We start from the raw sequence: 22366 nt of genomic DNA, 5'->3' as shown, positions 1-22366 counted from the left end.
TAATCTTGGGTAATGTAATTATGATGTGCCTTGGCGTGTTCCTCCTTGGGTCCAGCTTCTTTGGGACTCTCTGAGCTTCCTGGTCTTCCTGGAAGTCTATTTCCTTTGCCAGATTAGGGAAGTTCTCCTTCATTATTTGTTCAAATAAGTTTTCAATTTTTTGTTCTTCCTCTTCTCCTTCTGGCACCCCTATAATTCGGATGTTGGAACGTTTCAAGGCGTCCGGGAGGTTCCTAAGCCTCTCCTCATTTTTCCAAGTTCTTGTTTCTTCATTCTTTTCTGGTTGGATGTTTGTTTCTTCCTTCTGGTCCACACCATTGATTTGAGTCCCAGTTTCCTTTGCATCACTATTGGTTCCCTGTACATTTTCCTTTGTTTCTCTTAGCATAGGCTTCATTTTTTCATCTGTTTTTCGAATAGATAAAACCAAGTCTGTGAGCATATTGATAACCAGTGCTTTGAACTGTGCATCCTATAGGTTGGCTATCTCTTCGTCGCTTAGTTGTATTTTTTCTGGAGCTTTGAAGTGTTCTGTCATTTGGGCCATTTTTTTTTTTTTTTTTTTTTTTGTCTTGGCGTGTCTGTTACTTTAAGGGGCGGAGCCTTAGGTGTTCCCAGGGGTGGGGTAATGCTGGTTGCTGCGCTGTGACGCTGTACGAGGGGGAGGGGCCGAGTGGGAGCAATGGCGCCCGCCTCACTCTCCTCCGGATTCCAATCTTTCATTCCGCTACCCACAATCAAACTGGGCCACTCTGGTGCTGGTTCCCGAGTAAGTGGGCCTGTGCACACTCTAGGCCCCTGTGGGTCTCTCCAACAACCTCTCCTGTGAGGCTGGGAGTCTCTCCTGCTGCCGCCCCAACGCCCACGGGCGTTTTCAATCAGAGGTTTGAGGCTTTATTTCTCCCGTGCTGGAGCCCTGGGTTAAGCGATCTGCTTCGCTCCCCGCCGTTCGTCCCGGTTTATCTGTGCACGAATGTGGGGCCGCGGGGTGCTACCCGCTGCTCTGCCTGTCCCGATCTCTGCCACTCTGAGTCCGGCCCTCTGGGTTTATCTGTGCAAATGTGGGGCCGCAGGGTCTGCTAGTGCTCGGACTGCCTGCGCCATTTGTCCCACACTCCGCCAGTCTCAGTCCCGCCACAGCCACGCGAGTCCTCTCCACCCCGGTGCCCGTCTCCGCCCCTCCTACCAGTCTGGATGAATGTTTATTTTCTATTTTCTTGGTGTTGGTCCCCCTTGCTGTTCGATTCTCTGTCAGTTCTGGTTGTGCGAGGAGGCGCAGTGTGTCTACCTACGCCGCCATCTTGGTTCTCCCGGAAGTGGCATTTTTTTAATTGAATTTTTATTGTATTTTTTTTCCGTTACCATTTAGTTCCCTTGTATACCCCTCTTCCCCCAGCAATCAGCACCTCACTCATCAGGGAGGTTTGGTAGGTAAACCGAATTCTCACCTGCTTTCATGTAGGGTCAGTACTCTTGGATGTGTTTATTTGGGTATTTCTCTAAAACTCGAATGAATTTGGACAGCATAAACTGGATCTGTTGATGATAATAAATCATTCTGTCTACATTCATACCTCCTTGAATGCACCCGATCTCGTCTGATAATAAGTCATTCCCTTTGGTACCGAGGTAACAAGGTCAAATAAGCTACGTGAGAAGAGAATTAGAATTTATTGGAGATTCAGATCTAAAAATAAGAAATTGAGAGGTATTGCCAAATCTGCTCTTCCTTCCTATACATCGCTCTGCTTTGAGATGCCACGGGAACACCTTTGAGAATAAAATTGGCCTTATGATTTTTGACTCAGGACAAAACCATATTTTTCTTAATTTTTTAGCTGTCATTTGGAAGAGAGTCAGGAAATTGGGCATGCTAAACTTCACACTTCCCTTGAATGCGCTGCCACCAAAGAGCCCCAGTGTATTTCGGAATTTTACGGCGCCTCATGTGGGTCTGGAATCAGGGCTTCTAGAGTTCATGCCGAGCACTGACCGGCTGGCACGTGCAGCTGGTGTCTGCAGGACGTCATGGAAGCACAGCTTTTGTGGGAGTTGGGACCATTTGTTACCAGCTCCAGAGCCATGTTGCAGCTCGATGGACAAGCTGAGTAGTTGGTGTGCTAATGCCTTGAGTATTTAGCTATTGAGCTCAGAGTGCTATTTGGTCATCGGCTGTGCAAACTTAGGAAATCAGAAGTTTCATTTCTGCTATCTGTAATTTTGGCTTTTTAAGTCTATAGTAGGCCCTGAGGACAAATAAAATCCCAGACCTTCTACCCTCCTCTATACTCTCAGGTTTCTTATAGATTCCAAAGAACATTCAGCATTTGAAATTCTTTTGCTTTTCTTAGAAAATTAGAAAGCCTATGTAATGAATTTCCCAAAACAAGGGATGGGTAGATCAGCTGTTTCCTCAGCTTCCTCCTAGAGACCCTGAATTTGGAGACTGTTTCTCAATCACCATTACCCAGCGTTATGGGTGAGTACATCTTCTTCAGATACGAATAAGCAGCTAAAATATATAAAGAACTCTTAGAGGGAAAGCAAGGTAAAGCCAAAATCAAACAGAAAAAAATCACAAGATAAAGTGTCTGAATTTTTCTACATAAAAATACAATCTAAATCATAGTCCATTTTGGGGCACAGCCCCGCCCACATTAGCCAGAATCTCAGTCCATTCCAATAGCTGCATCCGGTCCTCCCTTATCCAGCTGTCTGGGCTTGAGCTGTAAGGCCTTCCTTTGTCTCTGTGGCCTCTTTCCTCTGCCTTTTGCCCCGATAATTGACTCTGAGAAGTCCCTTCTTATCCAGCCCTAAACACTCTTGCTGACCTTCCCTCTTTCGTGTCCCTGGAAATACTTTTCTTTCTCCAGAAGTCCCTTAGCTTCCTGGTCTCAGGAAGCCTACCCCTTGCCTCTGCCCTGACCAGCTCCCACTGGAGTGCTTTCCATCCTTGTAGGCTGTCTGCAGCCCCACGTGGCTGGTGGTTAATCTACCCCTCAGCGAGACTGGTTGGCTGCAGCTGTCACTGTAGTCTGTCTCTGAGTCTCAGTCTCCTTGTGTGGGGCAGGCACCTTCTTGTCATCCATTCATTACCAAGAAGCAGTGTTCTCATTTCTTCCTAGTCCAGTGCCCTCTCTCCTTTTCAATCCACCCAGTCATTTTTTTTTTTTTTAACTTTTGAGGTCTGTCTAAACTCGCCACCCCAACAGCAGTGACTGAGTCCACAAGTGACTCCTGTTTGGGTTCATTGTGGGCCCACACACCTTCAGACGAGCATTTAGCACTTTAGATGCAATGGAAGATGCTTCAGATTTGCAGCAGATTCTTAGAATCTCAAGGTCTTCCAGTTGTCTCTGACTTATTCTATTGCTTTAAGAAGCTCCCTTTTCCTTTTTTTTCTTCCTTTCTTTACTTTTTTTTTTTTGACAGTCTTGGTCCCTGTGGAACTGGTAAGGATTTATTTATTTTCTTAAGGACAATTTCAGCACGCCCTTCTTGAGGCATGACCACTTGAATCTCCTTTTCAAGTGATTTTTCTTTTTCCTAAATTCGAAGGGTCCCTGTGAGACATGCAAACAGGGAAGCAAAGAGTAGTGGCAGCTAGTCCTGGACTGACCCCCTGGACCTGTCCCCAAGGCCCCCTTTTCTCCGACTCTCCAGTGAGCTGACAGCAGCCCCACCTTGGCTCACTTCTTTCCCATAATGTTTCTAGGCAGCCAAAGCAGCCCACCTAATCTCTCTCCTGTTGCTTCTTCTATCCTAGGCCCTTCCTTGTTTCACTGTCTGCAGCTTTAATAAACACACTCTCAAAATTAAAAAGTGAAATAAAAACAATAAGAGACAAGTTTACCATTTTAGGTCATCAACAAGTCAGATCTCCTTTAATTAAGAGGACCCTTCGTACATGGCATGCCTATGGCGAGCAGTCCTCCCCGCCCAGACCCTTCACAGACAGGGCTTTATCAGAACAGTTTCTGATCCCGATATTCCAGATCCTGGATTATCGTGCCACTTGGAAAATACATTGAATATATGAGTCAGAAAGCCAGCAAACATTGGAACCGAGGCATCTAACGTGTCCACATGGGCCTTGTCAATTTTAGCAACTGCCAATTACTGAATATCCATCATGTTCCAGGCATTATACATATTCTACCTAATGTTTACAGCAACCTACCATGCCATATCACTCTGTCCCCATTTCACAGAGGAGGAAACAGGAGTGATTTGTCCAAGGTCACACAGATGGTAGGAGGCAGAGCAGGGATTTGAGCCCAGTCTCTTCAGGTCCTCTTTGTGTGCACACTCTCCCTCTGATTTATATTCTGTATTTCTTAATTCTTCTATGTATCTGTGTTAGAAAAGTTGAAATAACATTTTATGAAGAAGAAAGTCTGTTCTCAGAGACGGAAGCAGGTGTCTGAGCTTCCACTCTGGCTGGTTAGGGATTGAGCCCTCCGGCACCCGAAGGGGTTGAAGCCCTCCTTTTCCTGTGTATGTCTAAACTCTTGTCCCAGGCAGCCTTGGCAGTGTGGTCGCTGACGTGTTGGATTGCTGAGAAAGTCCTCTTATGTTTCTCCCTAGATCAAATTTGGATCCCTTCAACCAGTACTCTGAAGACCAGATTTGGGATGCCCTAGAAAGGACACACATGAAAGAATGTGTAAGTAAAGAACTGAGGGTGAGTGGATTGAGCGCTGGCCTGCGAACCAAAGGGTCACCGGTTTGATTCCCAGTCAGGGCACATGCCTGGGTTGCAGGCCAGGTCCCTGGGGCGGGGGGGGCACATGTGAGAGGCAACCACACATTCATGTTTCTCTCCCTCTCTTCCTCCCTCCCTTCCCCTCTCTCTAAAAATAAATAAATAAAATCTAAGAAAAAACAACTGAGGATGAGCTTTGCTACAGTTTCAAGGGTGGAAACGCAGCAATGCTGTGGTCACTCCCCAGCCTCCTGGGGCTGCCTCTGTCCAGCCTGGTCTGTCCCTCCACCTCCAGGATGTCTGTGGAGGGACACTTTAGAGCAGGGCTTGCCAGACGTTTCAGTAAGGGCATAAAAGTTGCTATTTCCTGATCCCTCCTCACCTCCCCCTCCCCCTGCCCATGATCATATTGCCATCTTACTATCCATTGATTGAGCAGATATAAATGACAGCCACTCCGAATCCAGTAATGCTTTTGGATTAATTTCTATTTTATTAATCATAACAGTATAACGTGATTTTGGAGTATCGATATATGTGCAAAAGATACACTATTTATGGAGTCTGCGGAAAGCATGCTGCATGGATACGGACTCCCAGATCTCTCCGGGTAGCTCAGCGGGCCCCCTCCCAGGTCCCCAGATCTACAGATGGATCCCCCTCCCCTGGAGGGGGGCCATCTTGTCCCTGTTGAAGTGAAGCTCAGGACCCCTGCCCTAACACCACCAGCCCACCTCTGCTTTTATCTCTTTTAGATTGAACTTTCTCAAATAATTTCATTTGAAGAATAGGTTGCATAGCTTACAAAAAGAAAAGTTTGACAGCCATGGGCCACAGCTTTTCACTTCAGAAAGACAGCAGTTTTATTTCCCCCACCTCCTACTGCGGGACCATGTTTTCAGCAGCCCCAAAGTTAGGCCCACTGTATGCCTAACAGGATTTGGGGGCATGAAAATATTGGAATTTCCGGGACCTTTGGAGAGTAAGAGGCTAACAGAATAGCATATTTGAAATGGGGACTGCCCTAGAAAGTGTGGGTCCTGGTGCGTGTGATTGCCACACCTGCACCCGCTTTTTAGGGGAGCCAGGTTCTCAGTAATTCCTTCTTCTGTTTCAGGGTCATTTATCTTGGCCACTGGACTTTTGACAAAAGTCAGGGTTGGGGTTTTTTTTCAAACTTTTTTACCCTTCTAACTTCTTTCTTTCTCCCTAGATTGCTCAGCTACCTCTGAAACTTGAATCTGAAGTGCTGGAGAATGGGGAGAACTTCTCAGTGGGGGAACGGCAGCTCTTATGCATAGCAAGAGCCTTGCTCCGTCACTGTAAGGTAAGGCAGCGTGGTGGGTGCTGGGGGAGGGGGACCGGCCGGAAGGACAGGGAGGTGGAGGGGCAGCCTTTCCTTGAGGCATTCCCGGCTCAGAGCCCAGTGGCACTTTTTAAGAGAATGCCCAGGGGTGTTTCTGAATTAACCTTGACACAGTTGGGTATATGGGTGTTTTTTGTTTGTTTGTTTTTATTTTTAACTTCCCTGAGCCTTCAGTTCCCAAGGGCCACCTTTGACTCTGGCCAGTAGTTGTAGCACTGGAAACCGTAGGCTTAGCAGATTTTAAAAACTGCAAGACATACCCAGGCCATCAGATCCAGTCCCCTCATTTTAGAAACTGGAAGAGGGAGGCCCAGAAAGATTACTCTTTGTGTTTGCAGTCAGGGCAAGTAGGGTGAGTAATTTGTTAGATGAGTATTGTACGAGTATTCTCGTATTTATGGAAATCAAGGCAAACATGCAGGTTTGACATTCTATCAATTCTACACAAAACGGTATTTTTACGTATGTGCATCTACTTAGAAAAAACAATATATGGTGGAAAGTTCAAATGCTAAAATACGTTTTCATAAAACCTAAATTAACCAGAATGCTTAAGGAAGTAGTTGGAATCTTTTCCCCTCTCTTCTCCGGCAGATTCTGATTCTAGATGAAGCCACAGCAGCCATGGACACCGAGACAGACCTACTGATCCAGGAGACTGTCCGAGAAGCCTTTGCCGATTGCACTATGCTGACGATTGCCCATCGCCTGCATACGGTCCTAGGCTCTGATAGGATTATGGTGCTGGCCCAGGGACAGGTACTGAGCCCCTGACGGACCTGGGCTTGGCATGTAGCCTTGGCTGGGAGGACTGGGCTGATGGGCCTCTTACCGTGGTTCTGAGCATCCAGGAAAGCAGCCATGGCAGCTCTAGTCTGGTTGCTTTAGGGGGTAGGGGACGGGTGATACAGTCCCCTCCCAACAAGGGATTGAGTGAGAGACGCCCTTGGGTTCTCGTCTTGCGTTACTACCTGTTCTTTTGTGGCTTGAAAACTGCAGCACCTGACTTAGAGCCAAGAGCGTGTTTAGTTCGTAATTAATTCACAGACACGAGAAATGCGCAAGGCGTACCGAGACCAGCCACCATGTGTTGTTTGCTTTCTGCAGTCATGTAGTGATGCCAAACTTCTCATCCTGCTGCTCCAGGCTTCTCCACAGTCTGGCCCAGGCTTGCCTTCTCATTTCCCTCTTTCCTGGCAGGTGCTGTTGGCTGCAGGCAATCTTGCATCCCCTAGGCTTTTTCACCTCTTGTCTTTACTCATATAGTTCTATCTACCTAAAATGCCCTTCCCTCTTGTTCTGTTTCCCATGTCTACCTGCTCACAACCTGCCCATCCCTCAAAAAAGCCAGTGTCTACCTGGCCCCTCATGCTACAGTGTCTGCTCGAGCAGCTAATGTCATACCTTCACACAACCAGTCCTAATGAAGAACACTTTGTCCTTTGGCCTGTCTCTCTCAAGCAGGACAACCTTTCCTAGAAGCACCCCAGGAGACTTCCCTTACATGTCCTTGGCCAAGGTTGTGTCCTGTGCTTTTGTCCTGCAGCAAGGGAGGCTGGGAAAGTATGTGGCATTTTCAGCCAACATCGTGGGAGGCAGGTTCTGCCAGCATATTGCTCACTTAGCTCCTGCGATGCAATTTCCAGTGGCTGCATAGAAGTCTATAGGAACGGATCATTGACTGAGTCTATCCCTTACCTCCATTTTTTCCTTGCCAACTAGGAGTCCTGAGCTATTCCTTTTCCATCTATAGGTTTACATCAGCTTGCATAACAAGATGATGTTTGCCTGCTATGCCTTTCACTTGAGATGCAGTGTTTTCCCTTGCAGCTTGTAGTGTCCTGTGGACTGATTCCTTCATACCTAAGGCTGAAAGAATCAGAGGAAAGAGGTCTAGACCTCTTTCTCTCCAGCCTTTCCCTTTACTCTGGTTAGTTTTAAAAAACCAAAAACCCACTTGGGCATGGCAGGGCTAGTCGAATTGTCACCGGACTCCATCCTCAGGGGGCTTTCGTGCTTCTCCCCCTTCCTGAGGTGTGGGTTCTCTAAATCACCCGAGTGTCCCCGAGTCGCATTCTGATGCCATCTCCTTCCTTTGCAGGTGGTGGAGTTTGACACCCCATCGGTCCTTCTGTCCAACGACAGCTCCCGGTTCTATGCCATGTTTGCTGCTACAGAGAACAAGATCGCTGTCAAGGGCTAACGCCTCCTGCTGCCGCGGCGCCTCTTTCCTTTGGAGCCCCGCCACTCCCCACTCCCTGCGGGGCGGGCGGGCGCTCTCCTGTCCTGCCGAGACCTTGCCTTTCCCGATTTCATCCTTCGCACAGCAGTTCAGGGTTGGCTTGTGTGTTTCACTTCTAGGGAGAGTCCTATTTTGATTATTGTATTTATTCCATATTCATGTAAACAAATTTTAGTTTTTGTTCTTAATTGCACTCTAAAAGGTTCAGGGAACCGTTATTATAAATGTATCAGAGGCCTATAATGAAGCTTTATACGTGTAGCTATATCTATATATAATTCTGTACATAGCCTATATTTACAGTGAAAATGTAAGCTGTTTATTTTATATTAAAATGAGCACTGTGCTAATAACAGTGCAAATTCCTTTCTATCATTTTTGTACAGTTTGCTGTACCGGAGATCTGGTTTTGCTATTAGATGATAGGAAGGCAGCATATTGTTCTTTGCTCGCTGGTCGTTTCACGGCGCCAGGTTTTCTGGGTATCAGACAAGGGAGACGGGTGGCAGTAGTGGACCCTCCAGTGGCCGCTCTGCCACCTCCCCACGACCACTCTCAGACAGGGTGGAGTAGGGGGGGACCGCCGAGGCCGTGCAGCACGCCGTGGATTCTCAGGGCTCCTGCTTCCTGTCCTGGTGTCACTTCCCTGTTTGTGTCAGGAGCGCAGTGGGGCAGAGCCCCAGACCCCTCCCCTCCCTCCGTTAGAGGGAGTTTCTTCTTTCCTGCCTTCCTCCTCCTGCTGTTGTTTCTCGACCAGAATCGAGCCTATTCACAGAGTGTCCCACTGCCTCAGGTTCCTAACGCTAGCCACTGCACAGAGCTCTCCAGCTCCTGGACCCCCGGTCCTGAACCCTGGAGCCAGCGGCTGCTTTTCCCAGTGGTACTTTCTCATTTGCCTGGTCCCACCCTCCACAGTCCAGTGACAGGGGTCAGGGTTTCGTGGGTCTGTTTCCTTTCTCACTGCAGTTGTCGCACCACCGTCTCCCTCCCTCTCCAAAGTCCGCGACTTTCAAGCAGCTCTTGCTAATCAGTGTCTCACACTGGTGTAGAAGTTTTTTGTACTGTAAAGAGACCTACCTCAGGTTGCTGATTGTTGTGTGGTTCAGTGTGTTCCTGCAAACCCCCTTCGTGCCGTGGGGCCAGTGGCTCAGGTGGGCGTGGGCGCTGCTGTCATCGGTCGAATGGTCAGCGTTGCATGTCGTGACCAACTAGACATTCTGTCGCCTTAGCATGTTTGCTGAACACCTTGTGGAAGCAAAAATCTGAAAAAGTGAATAAAATTATTTTGGATTTTGTAAAACTTTTGGTGTATAAAATAGTTCTCTTGGAAGGGAGCGATGTCCTCGAATGATTTTGGAATACCGGGGCTGGCTCTGAATATCCAGCGATGGAGTTCCGTCTGAGAAGGGCCAGCAGAGCTGGTTGGGTGCAGGGCGCATGGGGCCATTATGCCCAACATCACCTGTGCTGGGCCCTGGGCCCTGGAGCCTGTGTCCTGGGCATGGTCACCAGGTAAAGCTCCGGTGCTGCCAGTAAGAGGGTTGGGTGTGGGGAGGGTGAACGCTTCAAACAATGTCATTGCCCGTTCGGCCAATTCATTTAGCCCAACTCGTTGAGAATTAAGTGTCCATTCAAAAGGGTGGTCATTCTAGAGTTTCTCAATACAGTATTGAATGCACCCAAGAAAGCTTTTAAACTGTTCGGTACTGGTTCCGCTGACCATCAGCAAAAATCACATCTTACACCCAGCCCTTTTTGTAAACGACTCTTGAAAACACAGTGACTTGTCTCTCAGATTAAAATTTTTGTTCCACTTTTTGAGAGCTCAGGAGCCTCGGAGGACCTGTGGCAGCCCTGTTGGGCGGCACGGATACAGAGAACTCCCATACAGAACACTCCCATCGGCGCAGGCAGCGCTGTCGGGCAGCACTGATACAAACAACCACTTTCAGTGGTGCCCTGGAGTTACCTGCCCCAAGGGTAGCATGGTGAGCAGGAAGAGCCTCTGAGTTGTCGTCCTGCTCAAGCCCTCTGTTACACCGTGACTTCCATCCTGTCCTGTTCTCATGTCTCTCTGGTCTCCTCCCACCTCTCTTAACCTGCTCGGCCCATTAAAGGAGGCATTTTCCCAGCCCTGCCCACTCCTTTTTCTCTCTGTGCATGGACTCTGTCACTGCCACTTGTACAGCGACAAACCTTCCACTGTGGGCTTGGCCTCCCTGGGGCGCCAGTCCCCAGTGCCTGCTGAGTGCCTCCACTGGGCATCTCGCCGGTGCCTCAAACAGCCTCTCAGAAATGAGTGCTCCTTGTCTTAATTAGTAGTACTACTGTCCTCCTTAGTCTTAAGGCTAGAGACTTTGAATTATGTTAATTCTCCTGCCCTTTCTCAATGAATTCAGTCCCTTCCAGGTCCTAGGCATCACCACCCTTCTCCCGCCCTCTGTTCAAATTGTAATTACAGCCTCGTAACTAGTCTGCCTGCCTTGGTGTCCTCTGAACCATTGTACAATGTTTACCACTGACAGTATGCAAACCAAAAGGGCAAGGTGGTGAAATAGTTCACAATCTAAGTAGATGAGTGAATTAAAAAGCTGTGGTACATTTACACAATGGAATATTACTCAGCTGTAAAAAAGAAGGAACTCACATTTTGCTACATCATGGCTGGACCTGGAGAGTATTATGTTAAGTGCAATAAACCAGTCAGAGAAAGACAAATACCATATGATCTCACTTATGTGTGGATCTAATGAACAAAGTAACAACATAGAGGCGTGGTTACACAGAACAGACTGACAACCGTGAGAGGGGGGAGGGTTGGGGGGCTGGATGAGGGAAGGTGAAGGGATTAAGAAAAAAAAGTGTATATATAAAACACAGACAACAGTGGGGTGATGGCCAGAGGAGGGCGGGTGGGGGTAGGTGGAGGTGGGCAAAAGAGGGAGAAATGGGGATGGAGAGAGACTGGGTGATGGGCACACGATGCGGTGAGCATGTGATGTTTTTGTTGAGCCGACCACTTGAAAGCTGTATGGCTTTATGAACCAGAGTCACCCCCAGTAGATTGAATTTTTAAAAAGACAGACTAGACTAATGGCTAAGATCTTCAGGGGATGGACAGTAGCTTACAGCGTGACCCGTATTCCTTAGCCTGGCCATCAGGGCACCCATCACCTGGCTCTCCCCTCCTTTTCTGCTCAGCAGTCCTAAGAGCAGTCCAGTGTTTTCAGTTTTAAATGGTTGCAATTTTCTCAGCCTGGAATCCCTCGGTCATCTTGTCAAACAAAGCCATGTTTATCTTGTTAAACTCAGTTCAAATACTGTCTCCTCCACCAAGCCTTTCTCTTCAAACCAAATTCCTCTGGGTTCCTACAGCCCTTTGCTCACACATCCATTTAAGGTTTTTTTGCTTTTACTTTGCCTAATGTAGTTGATTATTTTCTTATATTTCTGCCCATGAATTTAAACTTCTTGAAGGCAGCAAATCATCTCAATTTTGTAGACCTTATAATTTCTGGCTTCAGTATTACACTTTACATATGGTAGGAGCTTAGTAAGCGTCACACTACTCAGCTAACTCGAGTAGTGCCTGTGCATGGACGCTCAAAGAATACTAATAAAACCCGGCGTTGTAGACTTTCATTCTTTCGGTCATGGCAAAAAGAAATTTAATCGCTTCAAAGAGACAGAGAAGTGGCATCGTGGAGAAGAAACTCTTATGTGGCATCGCTTCAGGAAAGCCAGAAAAAGAATGCCCAGGATTCGGGGAACAGCTTCGTGAGGTGACAGCTCCTCTCCTACCCTCTTTCCAGTCGATCGCCCAGAAATAGGGCTTAGCGTTGAAAGGAAATGAGCCGAGGGGGCACAGAAAGTCCCAGCTGGCTGAAACCTTACCTCGCACAGATGGTTGCCTGCACTGCTGTGCACCCTATTCTTTTAGTAACTTTCTCCTGATTATAAAACTAATGCATGCGGAAAAGTGCAATGAAGGAGCCAAAAGCAGCCTGTACCCTGTTGTGGCGGAGTGTGTGTTCCAAACCTGGCTGCAGCAGCCTCTCCCAGCCCGCGTGCTTTCCTTCAGCGTGACCTTGACAGCCTGCCGCCAAGAAGTGGAGTCTGTTTCCCTACCCACTTGAATCTGGGTGAGCTCTGGGACTACTTGGGCCAATAAAATATGGCGACACTGTGCCAGTTCTACACGAAGCCCTGCTGGGGCCTACTGGCTCACACTTCTGCCTCTCAGAAGCCAGCCCCCATGTAAGCAGTGCAAATAGACTGAGACCACTGTACCGTGAGTTCACAAGCCGCATGGAGAGTTCCTGGAGGATGGGATATGGAGAGAAAGTGAGGCCAGGCAGTAGCGTCAGACACAGGAGAAGTCACTTTGGAAGTGGAGCCTTGGGCCTCAGCCATCCCAGCTCCTGCCACTTAGGTCAGCCAGGGACCACCAGCTGAGCCCTTCCCAAACCCCTGGGCAAAATAAAGTGCTCTTTATATTTTTTAAATTTATTAGATGAGATGGGGCACGTTCAGGGTGGGATGGCCGTAGACTTTTTTATTGATTGATTTTAGAGAGAGGAAAGGAGGAGCGAGAAATGCCGATCTTGTTGCTCCACTTATTTATGCATTCATTGGTTGATTCCTGTATGTGCCTTCACTGGGGATTGAACCCACAACCTTGGCATATCAGGACGATGCTCTAACTAACTGAGCTACCTGGCCACATTTCTGTGACTAATGTGGATTGATGAATATGTCCTGAAAAACCTGGATCCTGATAACCTCATGAGAAGCAATAGCTCCAGCACTATGCCCATTCCTTCCAGCTCCCATTAGGGAGATGGTATGTGTTTGGGTGGAGGTGGAGTGGAGGAGGGTACCTCTTTTCCTGGAATCTTCTCCCTCAGGCTTGAGCTCAGCATTCTTCCTGGGCTCAGGCAAGCTCCCACCTACCTTCTCAGGTGGACTTAGGCAGACTAAGTCAGGTGCTGCCCAAGTGAGAGCTGTCAGAGTTAGGAACGGGTCTCCCACGTCCATGGCACAGCCACCTCCTGAAGGAGAGCGCCATCACCCAGGACAGGCCCGGTGCCAACCAGCCTTCACAGACACATGGACGGAGCCTTGAAGAAAGCAATGGAAGGGGTTTGCCCGAAGCAACCTCCTGTACATTTCCTTTGGAAGCCCGGCAGCTGGTCAAGACTGGCCACATGCCATGGGGTATAACCACTGAAACTCATATATAGATAAGAAAACCAATGGTTGGCTAAGAGAAGTGATACTTTGAGAGGTACGTGCCATCCGCCCATTCCTAGATCTGATAGGGTCCTGCCCACAATCACCCATCCCAGTCGCTCTGTGTTGTACTCACACAAAGACTGCTACTCCTTTGGTTTCAATATTTGTCCTTGCCCAGTACTGGGGTCCCCCTCAGAAACAGGTGCATGAGGAAAGCTGCTGGTACATCTTCCAGAAAGTCTCTGTTGGCAACATGGTCTACTAGCTAATAGTCCATACAAGTTTCCTTCTCAGAATGTAGTGCAGGAAAGTGATCCACCAATGAATGAGGATTCTGGAGCACATCATTCCTCCCTGCTAATTCTGACTGACAGGAAGCTCGGATAAACACGTTTACCTCCAATTATTTCCCTTATCCTTCTTAAGAGTTTGGGTCTTTCCTTTCCACTGTTTTGAATATGTTTAGTATTTTAAGTAAAAGCTGCCATAAATCTTGCTTGCATAAGAGGAATATACTGAGTATAATAAAGACATAATTCTGAGCCCTGGCGGGTATGGCTCAGTTAGTTGGAGCGCCATCCCATAACCAAAAGGTTGCAGACTCTATTCCCGGTCAGGACACATACCTAGGCTGCAGGTTTGATCCCTGGTCTGGGTGCATATGATCCGTGGCCCAGTGCATATGGGAAGCAACCAACAGATGCTTCTCTCTCACATTAATGTTGCCCTCTCTCCCTGCCTCTCTCTCTAAAAGCAATGAAAAAATGCCCTTGGGTGAGGATTTTTTAAAAAAAGACATAATTCTATCAGAGCCTCCGCTGTCCCATCTGTGAGGTGGAGACAACAGTTCCTGCCCCATAGGACTCTCTGTGTACAGAGCACCTGGCCAACAGTGGACACTCAAATCTGGGTCTTTCCCCTTCCCTCCAGTGCCCCCTGGAGGAGCAAACCCTCAAAAAGCTTATTCACAAGCTCTGACTCAGAGAGGACCTGCTGCTATGGGACTGTGGTGGCTGAATGGAGTGGGTTGATGTGGGGGCCTTGAGTGGGTCAGGACAGTGGGTCATGGTGGGGAGGCTGGGCTGCAGCGCCCTCCCTGGGCTCACACCAAGCCTCCCACAGAGAGAGTGCAGCAGGAGCTGGATGCAGTGCTGGGCACTGTACAGGGCCTCTGCTCTGAGGGCCATGAGTGACTGCCCTACACCCAGGTGGTCCTTCACGAGGTACAACACTTCAGCAGCGTCATGGTGGTGGGTGCCCTGCTCCACTGCGTGACCTCCGCCCATGTGCTCGGCCTCCCAGTGCCCGAGGTAGGTGGCTCCATGCCCAATCCACTGCCTGTAGAAAGCGCCGTTCACTGGCCTTCCTGCCCAGCTCAGCCACCTGCTACAGCTTCTGCCTGCCTGTCGGTGGGCTCCCAATCAATCATCTAGCCATCCATCCACTTATCCATCCCTATCAATGACACTCGCAGTGGAGGGTTATGATTATAAAAGAATATACTCGCCCTGACCTGTGTTGCCCAGTTGGTTGGGCATTGTCCCATGAACCAAAAGGCATAGGTTCAATTCCCAGCCAAGGCACATGCCTGGGCTGCAGGTCCAGTCCCCTGGGGCATGTACAGATGGATGTTTCTCTCTCACACATATTTCTCACCCTCTCTTTCTCCTTCCTTCCCCTCTCTCTAAAATCAACAATAAAATAAAATAAAATAAAATACTTAAAAGAATGTACTCAATGAGGGATAATTTTTAAAGTTCCTTATTGTTTAGATGTAACTCCTGCAGACATTTTAATGCACCTCTTTCCAATCTTTTTTGTCTACATATATTTTTATATAGTTATGATTGTGCTGAATATATAATTCTGAATATTTCATTCCACTTAATGTATTATTCAGATTCTTCTACATGAGTGGTTCCAACTTCCAGGTACATGGGAATCACCCTCAGGGCATGCTGAAATAGTCATTGCCGGAAGCCACCCCATAGTGTCTGGGGTGGGGCCTGAGAATTTGCCCAACAGGTTCCCAGGTGGTGCCGATGCTTTGGGTCCAGGGACCACATTTTGAAAAAAACTATTTACATCACTCTTAATGATGCAGAATGTTTCACCTAATGGATGTGGTAATTCTTAACCTTTATTTGTGAATGTTTAGGTTATTTGCAATTTATGTGCCTTAGGCTTGATCTGTATTTTGTATTATTTCCTTAAAAGTAATTCTAGTAGAAATACCTGCCTTATTTCTTTCATTTTATAACCAGGTTAGGAAACCAAGTATCAAATAAGGAGAGGAAGAGGAAGAGAGGTATATCAAGATATTAGGTCAAGAACAGCTACTGTACATGTACATAACACTTGAGCCTGAGCCTCTTTGGAGTCAAGGCAAAAAAGGAAATCCCAGTTGATTCTGTCATCGCATAATGAAAGGAAACCAGCCTGTATCAGGAAAGCTTTGGCCATCCTCCTCTAAGAAACTATTATAAAGATCATCATTCGTACTATCCTTTCGGTGGATCAAGGTGGGCAATGCATTGGATGGTGGCTTAAGTAGGAGTTTTTGTTTGTTTAAAATTTTATTTATTTATTTTTAGAGAGAGGGAAAAAGAAGGAGAAAGAGAGGGAGTGAAATATCAATGTGTGGTTGCCTTTTGCACATCCCCTATTGGGGAACCTGGCCCGCAACCCAGGCATGTGCCCTGATTGGGAATCAAACCAGTAACTCTTTGGTTCGCATCTGGTGCTCAATCCACTGAGCTACACCAGCCAGGGCTAAAGTAGGAGTTTTTAAAAGATGTAAAAATATTCTTCAAAATGGTAACTTCTTATCTCAAGGCCTTTTAAGAGATAAAAGTTTAACATGCAGTTGAATACATTCTACAGGAAGTCAAAAAATATAGTTGAGGTTTGTAGCTCTCTGTGACCTAGCTCGAGACAGGTTTCCATGCTGATTTCTGATGTGAGCTGGATGGGAACATAATAATTCCCTCTCTTTGCCCAGGCTTACTGGGTGCGAAGGATTTTGCACCCAGCACATCAGTTGGGTTTCGTAATAACTGACTGAGCCATCCAGATTCGAGATAAAAGATGTTGATTGAATGAATTAGTTCTGTATCTATCTTACCATGTAACAAATTACCCCAAAACTTAGCAACTTAAGACAACAGCATTTTTTATCTCACTGTTTCAGAGGGTCAGGGATCTTTGTGCAGATTAGCTGGATGCCTCTGAATCAGGTTGCTGGCTGGGGCCGCAGTGGATCTGAAGGTGCCCCTGGGGAGGTTCCACCTGAAGCTCAGTTGCATAGCTATCTTCAGGATTCGCTTGCTCCAGAGCTGCTGGCTGAGGGCCACTCCCAGCACCTTGACATTTGAGCCTCTACATACAGCTGCTCAAAACATAGCAGCTCGCCCGCATTAGACAGAGCAAGTGAGAGAACACCCAAGACCGAAGCTACAGTCTTTGGGTAACCTAATCTCAGACGTGATAGCCCGTCACTTTTGCCATATTCTTTTTGTTAGAAGTGAGTCAGTAGCTCCAGCCTAACCTCAAGAGGAGGGGGCTTCATAGGGAGTGAGTGGCAGGAGTTGAAAATTATTGGGGGGTATTTTAAAGTAATGTAGCACCAATGTTGACACTTCAATGAAAATGAAACAGTCATCTTGGTGTGCTGGTACAGGACTATTCTGTGTGTGGAGGTGGTGTCCAGAACCCCAAGACTTTTCTCAGAAAGAAGCTTTGGCTCAGCGCTGACGCTCCAGCCTGTCTGTGGCAGAAGCCTCGATGGTACCGTGGAGTACACTGTGAAAACGATAGGGGAAGAAGGTAGGGGTCCAGTCTTCTCCATCATGACTGTCTTCACTTAACTCTTAGAACCATGGCTCAGGGCAGACTTCAAGTGCCCTGCCAGGTTGTGATCATTAAGTTATTATTAATTTCATCAGACTTGAGATTCCTGCCTCCACACATCTGTTCTTTATAACAACCCTATTCTTTAGATGTTATTGTGACTCTTTTTTTCTAGACAGGGAAACTTCATCTTAGAGAGCTCAAGTAACTGCCCCCAAACACACAGTAAGTGACTTAACTGAGTTTCAAATTCATGTGCCTCTGATGCCAAGCTTTAGCTCTTTCCACCACACTCCCTGCCGTTTGTACTGCCCCAGAAATACCTCTCTGCGTGAGTAAATGAACCAGTGGGTAAGGCGGAGATGTGTTGCATTGTCCGTGTTCTGTCAGACTGGCTGAACTGAACTGCCCTTGGCAGTAATTGGCCAGCAAGTCTATAGGTTTGACGAACGTCTCCCAGACGCTGAGGACAGGACTATGTCATCAGTTCATCTTGCTATGGGCCTGGCAGGATGCTCTGGAGGCTGATTCTAAAAGCTGTGCCAAATTAGGTCAAGTTGAAAAGGAGGGAACCAGGGTTCAGCTCAGTTCAATGTCATTTGGGATTAGAAATTTCCTCTTTAAGACTTCATTCCTGCCAATCTGATTTTACGAGTTGTTCTGTGATAAGAGCTCCAGGAGACTATGAACAGCCTGGAATCAATATGGAGCTTTTCCAACCTGGGTGAGAGATGGCCCTGAAAGCAGAAGCGGGGCTCGACAGCAGGTCATTAGGTGTTACAGATATTCCTAAACCGTTCCGAGCCGTCCCATCGAGTGGTAATGACGACAGCAATGGTTCCTAATACCGTGGTGGCATTTCAAGCCTTCTCTCCTCAGACATTGTTTGATTACGAACTTCAAGCTGCCGTTAACTGGGAAGAAGCCGGCAGAGAGTTCCCAGCGGGTACCCAGCAGGCAAGTGGCTCTGTGATTTGGGGGAGGGAAGGTTGCCCTTTTAGTGTATGGGATTGGTTATACCCTGAGCCTGTTCCAAGAATTAAGTTCAGTCATTCACTTCGCAAGAAGTCCAGAACATCACCCAGAACATGATATAAATAATTCTGGATGGAAAAGAGCATTTTGCCAGGAGCCTCTGCATCTGCGGGTGATTAATAAGAACTGCTGTAATACAGGGGTCACTTCGTCCCGGGGGGGTGGGGAAATGGGGGAAATTCCCAGGACTATAGTTAGGAAACGTACAGCTCGGAAAGCAGCAGCAAGAACATGTGCCTCCTGAACCCTCTGTTTAAAATCATGGAGACACCAGGTCTGAGTTCTGGTGGCTGGATGCCTGGGGCCAGCCCGTTTCTTAAGCTTCAGTACTTCGACGAAAAAATAAAAGAAATAAAAAAGAAAGTGTCTTCTGAAAATATTTACATTGTTTGAGTTTCTGCATTTTTTATTGGCTTCTGTTTTGGTGTACAGGTTTCAAACTCTGCTGAATTTTCTTAGTTTTGTTTTTAATTTCATGATAGCTTTGTTAAAACCAAGAATCCTGTAGCTAGTCCCCTGGTCCCTGCAGGGGTGGACAATTTACTTCTCTGGCATTTGTTAAACGAGCCTTCCTCAGAACCCCTGGAGCCGAGTGTCCCAGGTCCAGGGTCCATAACCAACCCCTTCCTGGCTCTACTCTGGCCTCCTGGGCACCCAGGGCCCACGTGGTAAGGAGCAGAATCACCAACAGAGGAGCCTTTTGCTCTTTTCTGCTCCCATCTGATCAGTTGGACTCTCTTTCCAATCACTCCCTTCTCCTCTGAGATAAAGTGAGGGCTAGGCTTAGGGTTCATCTCTACTCTCCCCAATCCTAGAGCAAAGCTTTCTGTCTCTTCTCCTTTTCACTACTCAGTCTTTCCTTCTCTTTGTCTGTCTGCCATTTCATCTCTCTCTCTCTCTCTCTCCCTCTCTCTCTCTCTCTCACACACACACACACAGTGTTTGCTGTCCTGTGCAGAATTTGGTTCCCTCCAGCCCTGCTGACAGCTTCTGGCCTTCTCCTTAGGAGGCAGTGGCCATCTCTGGCCCGGGTTGGACATTTTTATGGGGTGGGTGGCCCTTAGCCAGGACAGTTTAAGTTCAGCCACTTCGCTGATGTGAGCCTGGAGGGGGGAACCCGGAAAGGGTGTGCCTGCCTAGTTTTTCTGAGGCCCCTGGCCCCTGGGCAGCTCTCACCAGCACATGGGGTGTTCTCCAAGCTCACTTGCAGCCCAGTGTCAGGGCTGGGCCCTGAGCCACACCAGCTCCTCTCCGCAGGGTGCCACCATCTTGCCTAACCTGGCCTCTGTGCTCAATGACCCTGAGTTTTGGGAGAGCCCCCAAAAGTCCAACCTCAGTCACTTCCTGGACAAGGATGGAGACTTCATGGTCAATGAGGCCTTCCTGCCATTCTCTGCAGGTACTGGGCACAGCACTGGGTCATGGGTGGTGGGTAGGAGGTGTTGTGGGATAGGGACAGCTGCCCTCTGACCTTTCCCTCTGCTTCCAGGGCATTGGGTGTGCCCAGGGGGTCGGCTGGCTTGAATGGAGCTCTTCCTGATGTTTGCCACCCTGCTCAGGACATTTTGGTTCCCACTGCCAGAGGGGAGCCTGGGGCTTAGACTGGAATACATCTTTGGGGGCACTCTGCAGCCCCAGCCCCAGAAGATCTGTGCAATACTTCTCCTGAGCTGCCCTATCCCAGGCCCTAGGGAGAGGGGCCTATAGCTAGCTGGGCATCTGGAGACCTATCCTCCTCAATCTGTCCTTGTGTCTCCTGGCTCCTGCAAATTTGGAGAAGATAAGGAGCAGGAGTCCACCTCGCTCAGCTGCTCATAGTTTCCTCTAACACAAGCTCTTCGGAGTGACATTAAAGAGTAGACTTATTAAGCATTCTACAAAAGTGATTCAGTTTCAGTGGTAGTTCGGTTAGGTTGGTTATGCTCTGGCAGGGAAGGATTTTACAAAGTTAGTTAAGGTTTGGCATTGAATCATTGCACAAGATTAATATGGGGAGTTAAGCCTCACAAGATAGCAGCTACATAGGTTCAGTGAGAAAGTCATTCAAGCAAAACTGTAAACATAACAATGCATCCAAACATGATTGATGCTGGCGCCTGATAAGCCAAAAAGTGGGCAGCTTATTTTCTGTCCTCTCCTGCCCTCTACCGACCAAAAGGAAGAAGTGCAGGTCCCTGCAGACCTAGGACCAGAAAATACCTCCTCCCCTATGTATCAGGCAAAGCCAGCAGCCGGCTCAACTATTTTCGTTCAACAAGTTCTCTACCAAGTACTCACTTTACCTCAGATCCCCCCAAGGATCCCCAAGTTTTGAAACATTGTGTCTCCAGACAAGTTTTTTATTAAAAGAGTAACTTGTATTAAGGGAATACAATTAAAATCAACATAAGATGCCAATACAAATTAGAATTGCTAAAAACAAAACTGACAATTCCAAGTAGACTTCTACTTCTACGTGGACTTCTACGCTGTTGATGGGAATGTAAAGTAACCCAATTAAAGATCTTTGGCTACTCCGCCTCCTCTCCGGCCCTGCCCACGTCTATATTGGTGGGCGGGGCCAGCCCGGTCCCCTGTCTCTTCTGCGCAGAGCCTGGTAAGAGACTTAGCTCTACTCGGTGGGTGACGGACCGAATAGCTGGACCGCTCAACATGGCAGCGTTGTTTAGGCGAAACTGCGGGGTCTTTCTCGTTTTGACTAGAGATCACAACATACAAAAGCTGCCCCTACAACGTGAACGCGGATTGGGATTTAGTTTTGAGATCACTGAACAACAGAAGTAATTTCAAGCTACTGCTTGTTAATTTGCCAGGAAGGAAATAATCCCGGTTGCTGCAGAATATGAACAAACTGGGGAGAACCCTGTCCCCCTATTAAAAGTGCCTGGGCACTTGGTTTAATGAATACACAAATTCCAGAAATTTATGCAGGCCTTGGACTCAGAACTTCTGATGCCTGTTTAATTACTGAAGAATTGGCTTATGGATGTACAGGAGTTCAGACTCTATTGAAGCTAATTCTTTGGGGCAAATGCCTGTTATTATTGCTGGGAATGATCAACAATAACAGAAGTATTTGGGGAGGATGGCTGAAGAGCCAGTGATATGTGTCTATGTGTAACGGAACCTGAAGCAGGCTCTGATGTAGCCAGTACACACACCAAGGCAGGAGAGAAAGGAACTGAGTATGTTATTAACATCAGGAGATGTGGACAACCAATGGAGAAAAAGCCAATTGGTGTTTTTTTATTGGCTCGTTCTGATCTGGATCCTAAGCCTAAAGGCTGCTAGTAAAGCCTTTACTGGATTTAGTAGAAGCAGACACCCCAGAAATACAGATTAGAAGAAAGGAATTAACTATGCACCAGCAGTGTTCAGATACAAGAGGACTTGTCTTTGAAGATATGAATGTGCCTAAAGGAAACGTTTTAATTGGTGAGAGAGCTGGTTTCAAAATTGCAATGGGAGCTTTGGATAATACCAGACCTGCAGTCGCAGCTGTGCAACTAGCACAGATTGCTTTGGGTGAAGCTACCAAGTATGCACTGGAGGGGAAGATTTTGGAAAGATGCTTGTAGAGCACCAAGGAACATCATTTTTGCTGGATGAAATGGCAATGAAAGTTGAACTAGCTAGATTAAATTACCAGAGAGCAGTTTGGGAGGTGGATTCTGGTCGCTGAAATACCTATTATGCATCTAATGCAAAGGCACTTGCGGGAGATACTGCAAATCAGTTGGCTACTGATGCTGTGCAGAGTTTTGGAGGCAACAGATTTAACACGGAATGCCCTGCAGAAAAGCTAATGAGAGATGCCAAGATCTATCAGATTTATGAAACTACAGCACAAATTCAAAGGCTCATTATAGCTCATGAACACATTGGTAGGTACAAAAATGAACAAGACTGCTGTAGAAACATGACTAATTGTTGA

General features: G+C 47.4%; 1 protein-coding gene and 2 pseudogenes across 4 annotated transcripts in view; all 3 read left to right on the top strand.

The window, feature by feature from the left end:
- Window positions 1-9613, top strand: part of ABCC5 (ATP binding cassette subfamily C member 5) — an 86995-nt gene extending 77382 nt beyond the window's left edge. For all 4 annotated transcript variants that reach the window (XM_045198615.2, XM_024564067.4, XM_045198614.2 and 1 more), the window contains 4 exons: window positions 4588-4666; window positions 5919-6032; window positions 6666-6830; window positions 8173-9613. In XM_045198615.2, the coding sequence (XP_045054550.2) occupies window positions 4588-4666; window positions 5919-6032; window positions 6666-6830; window positions 8173-8274 (460 nt within the window). In that variant the 3' untranslated portion in view covers window positions 8275-9613. The remainder of the gene's footprint in view (window positions 1-4587; window positions 4667-5918; window positions 6033-6665; window positions 6831-8172) is intronic.
- Window positions 9614-11966: 2353 nt separating this feature from the next.
- LOC139440747 (cytochrome P450 2D4-like) lies at window positions 11967-20139 on the top strand (annotated as a pseudogene).
- Window positions 20140-21084: 945 nt separating this feature from the next.
- LOC112309398 (medium-chain specific acyl-CoA dehydrogenase, mitochondrial pseudogene) lies at window positions 21085-22366 on the top strand (annotated as a pseudogene).

Source organism: Desmodus rotundus, chromosome 2, assembly GCF_022682495.2.
Source record: "Desmodus rotundus isolate HL8 chromosome 2, HLdesRot8A.1, whole genome shotgun sequence".
NCBI classification, from domain to species: Eukaryota; Metazoa; Chordata; class Mammalia; order Chiroptera; family Phyllostomidae; genus Desmodus; species Desmodus rotundus.
This window is presented reverse-complemented; position numbering and strand designations above follow the sequence as displayed.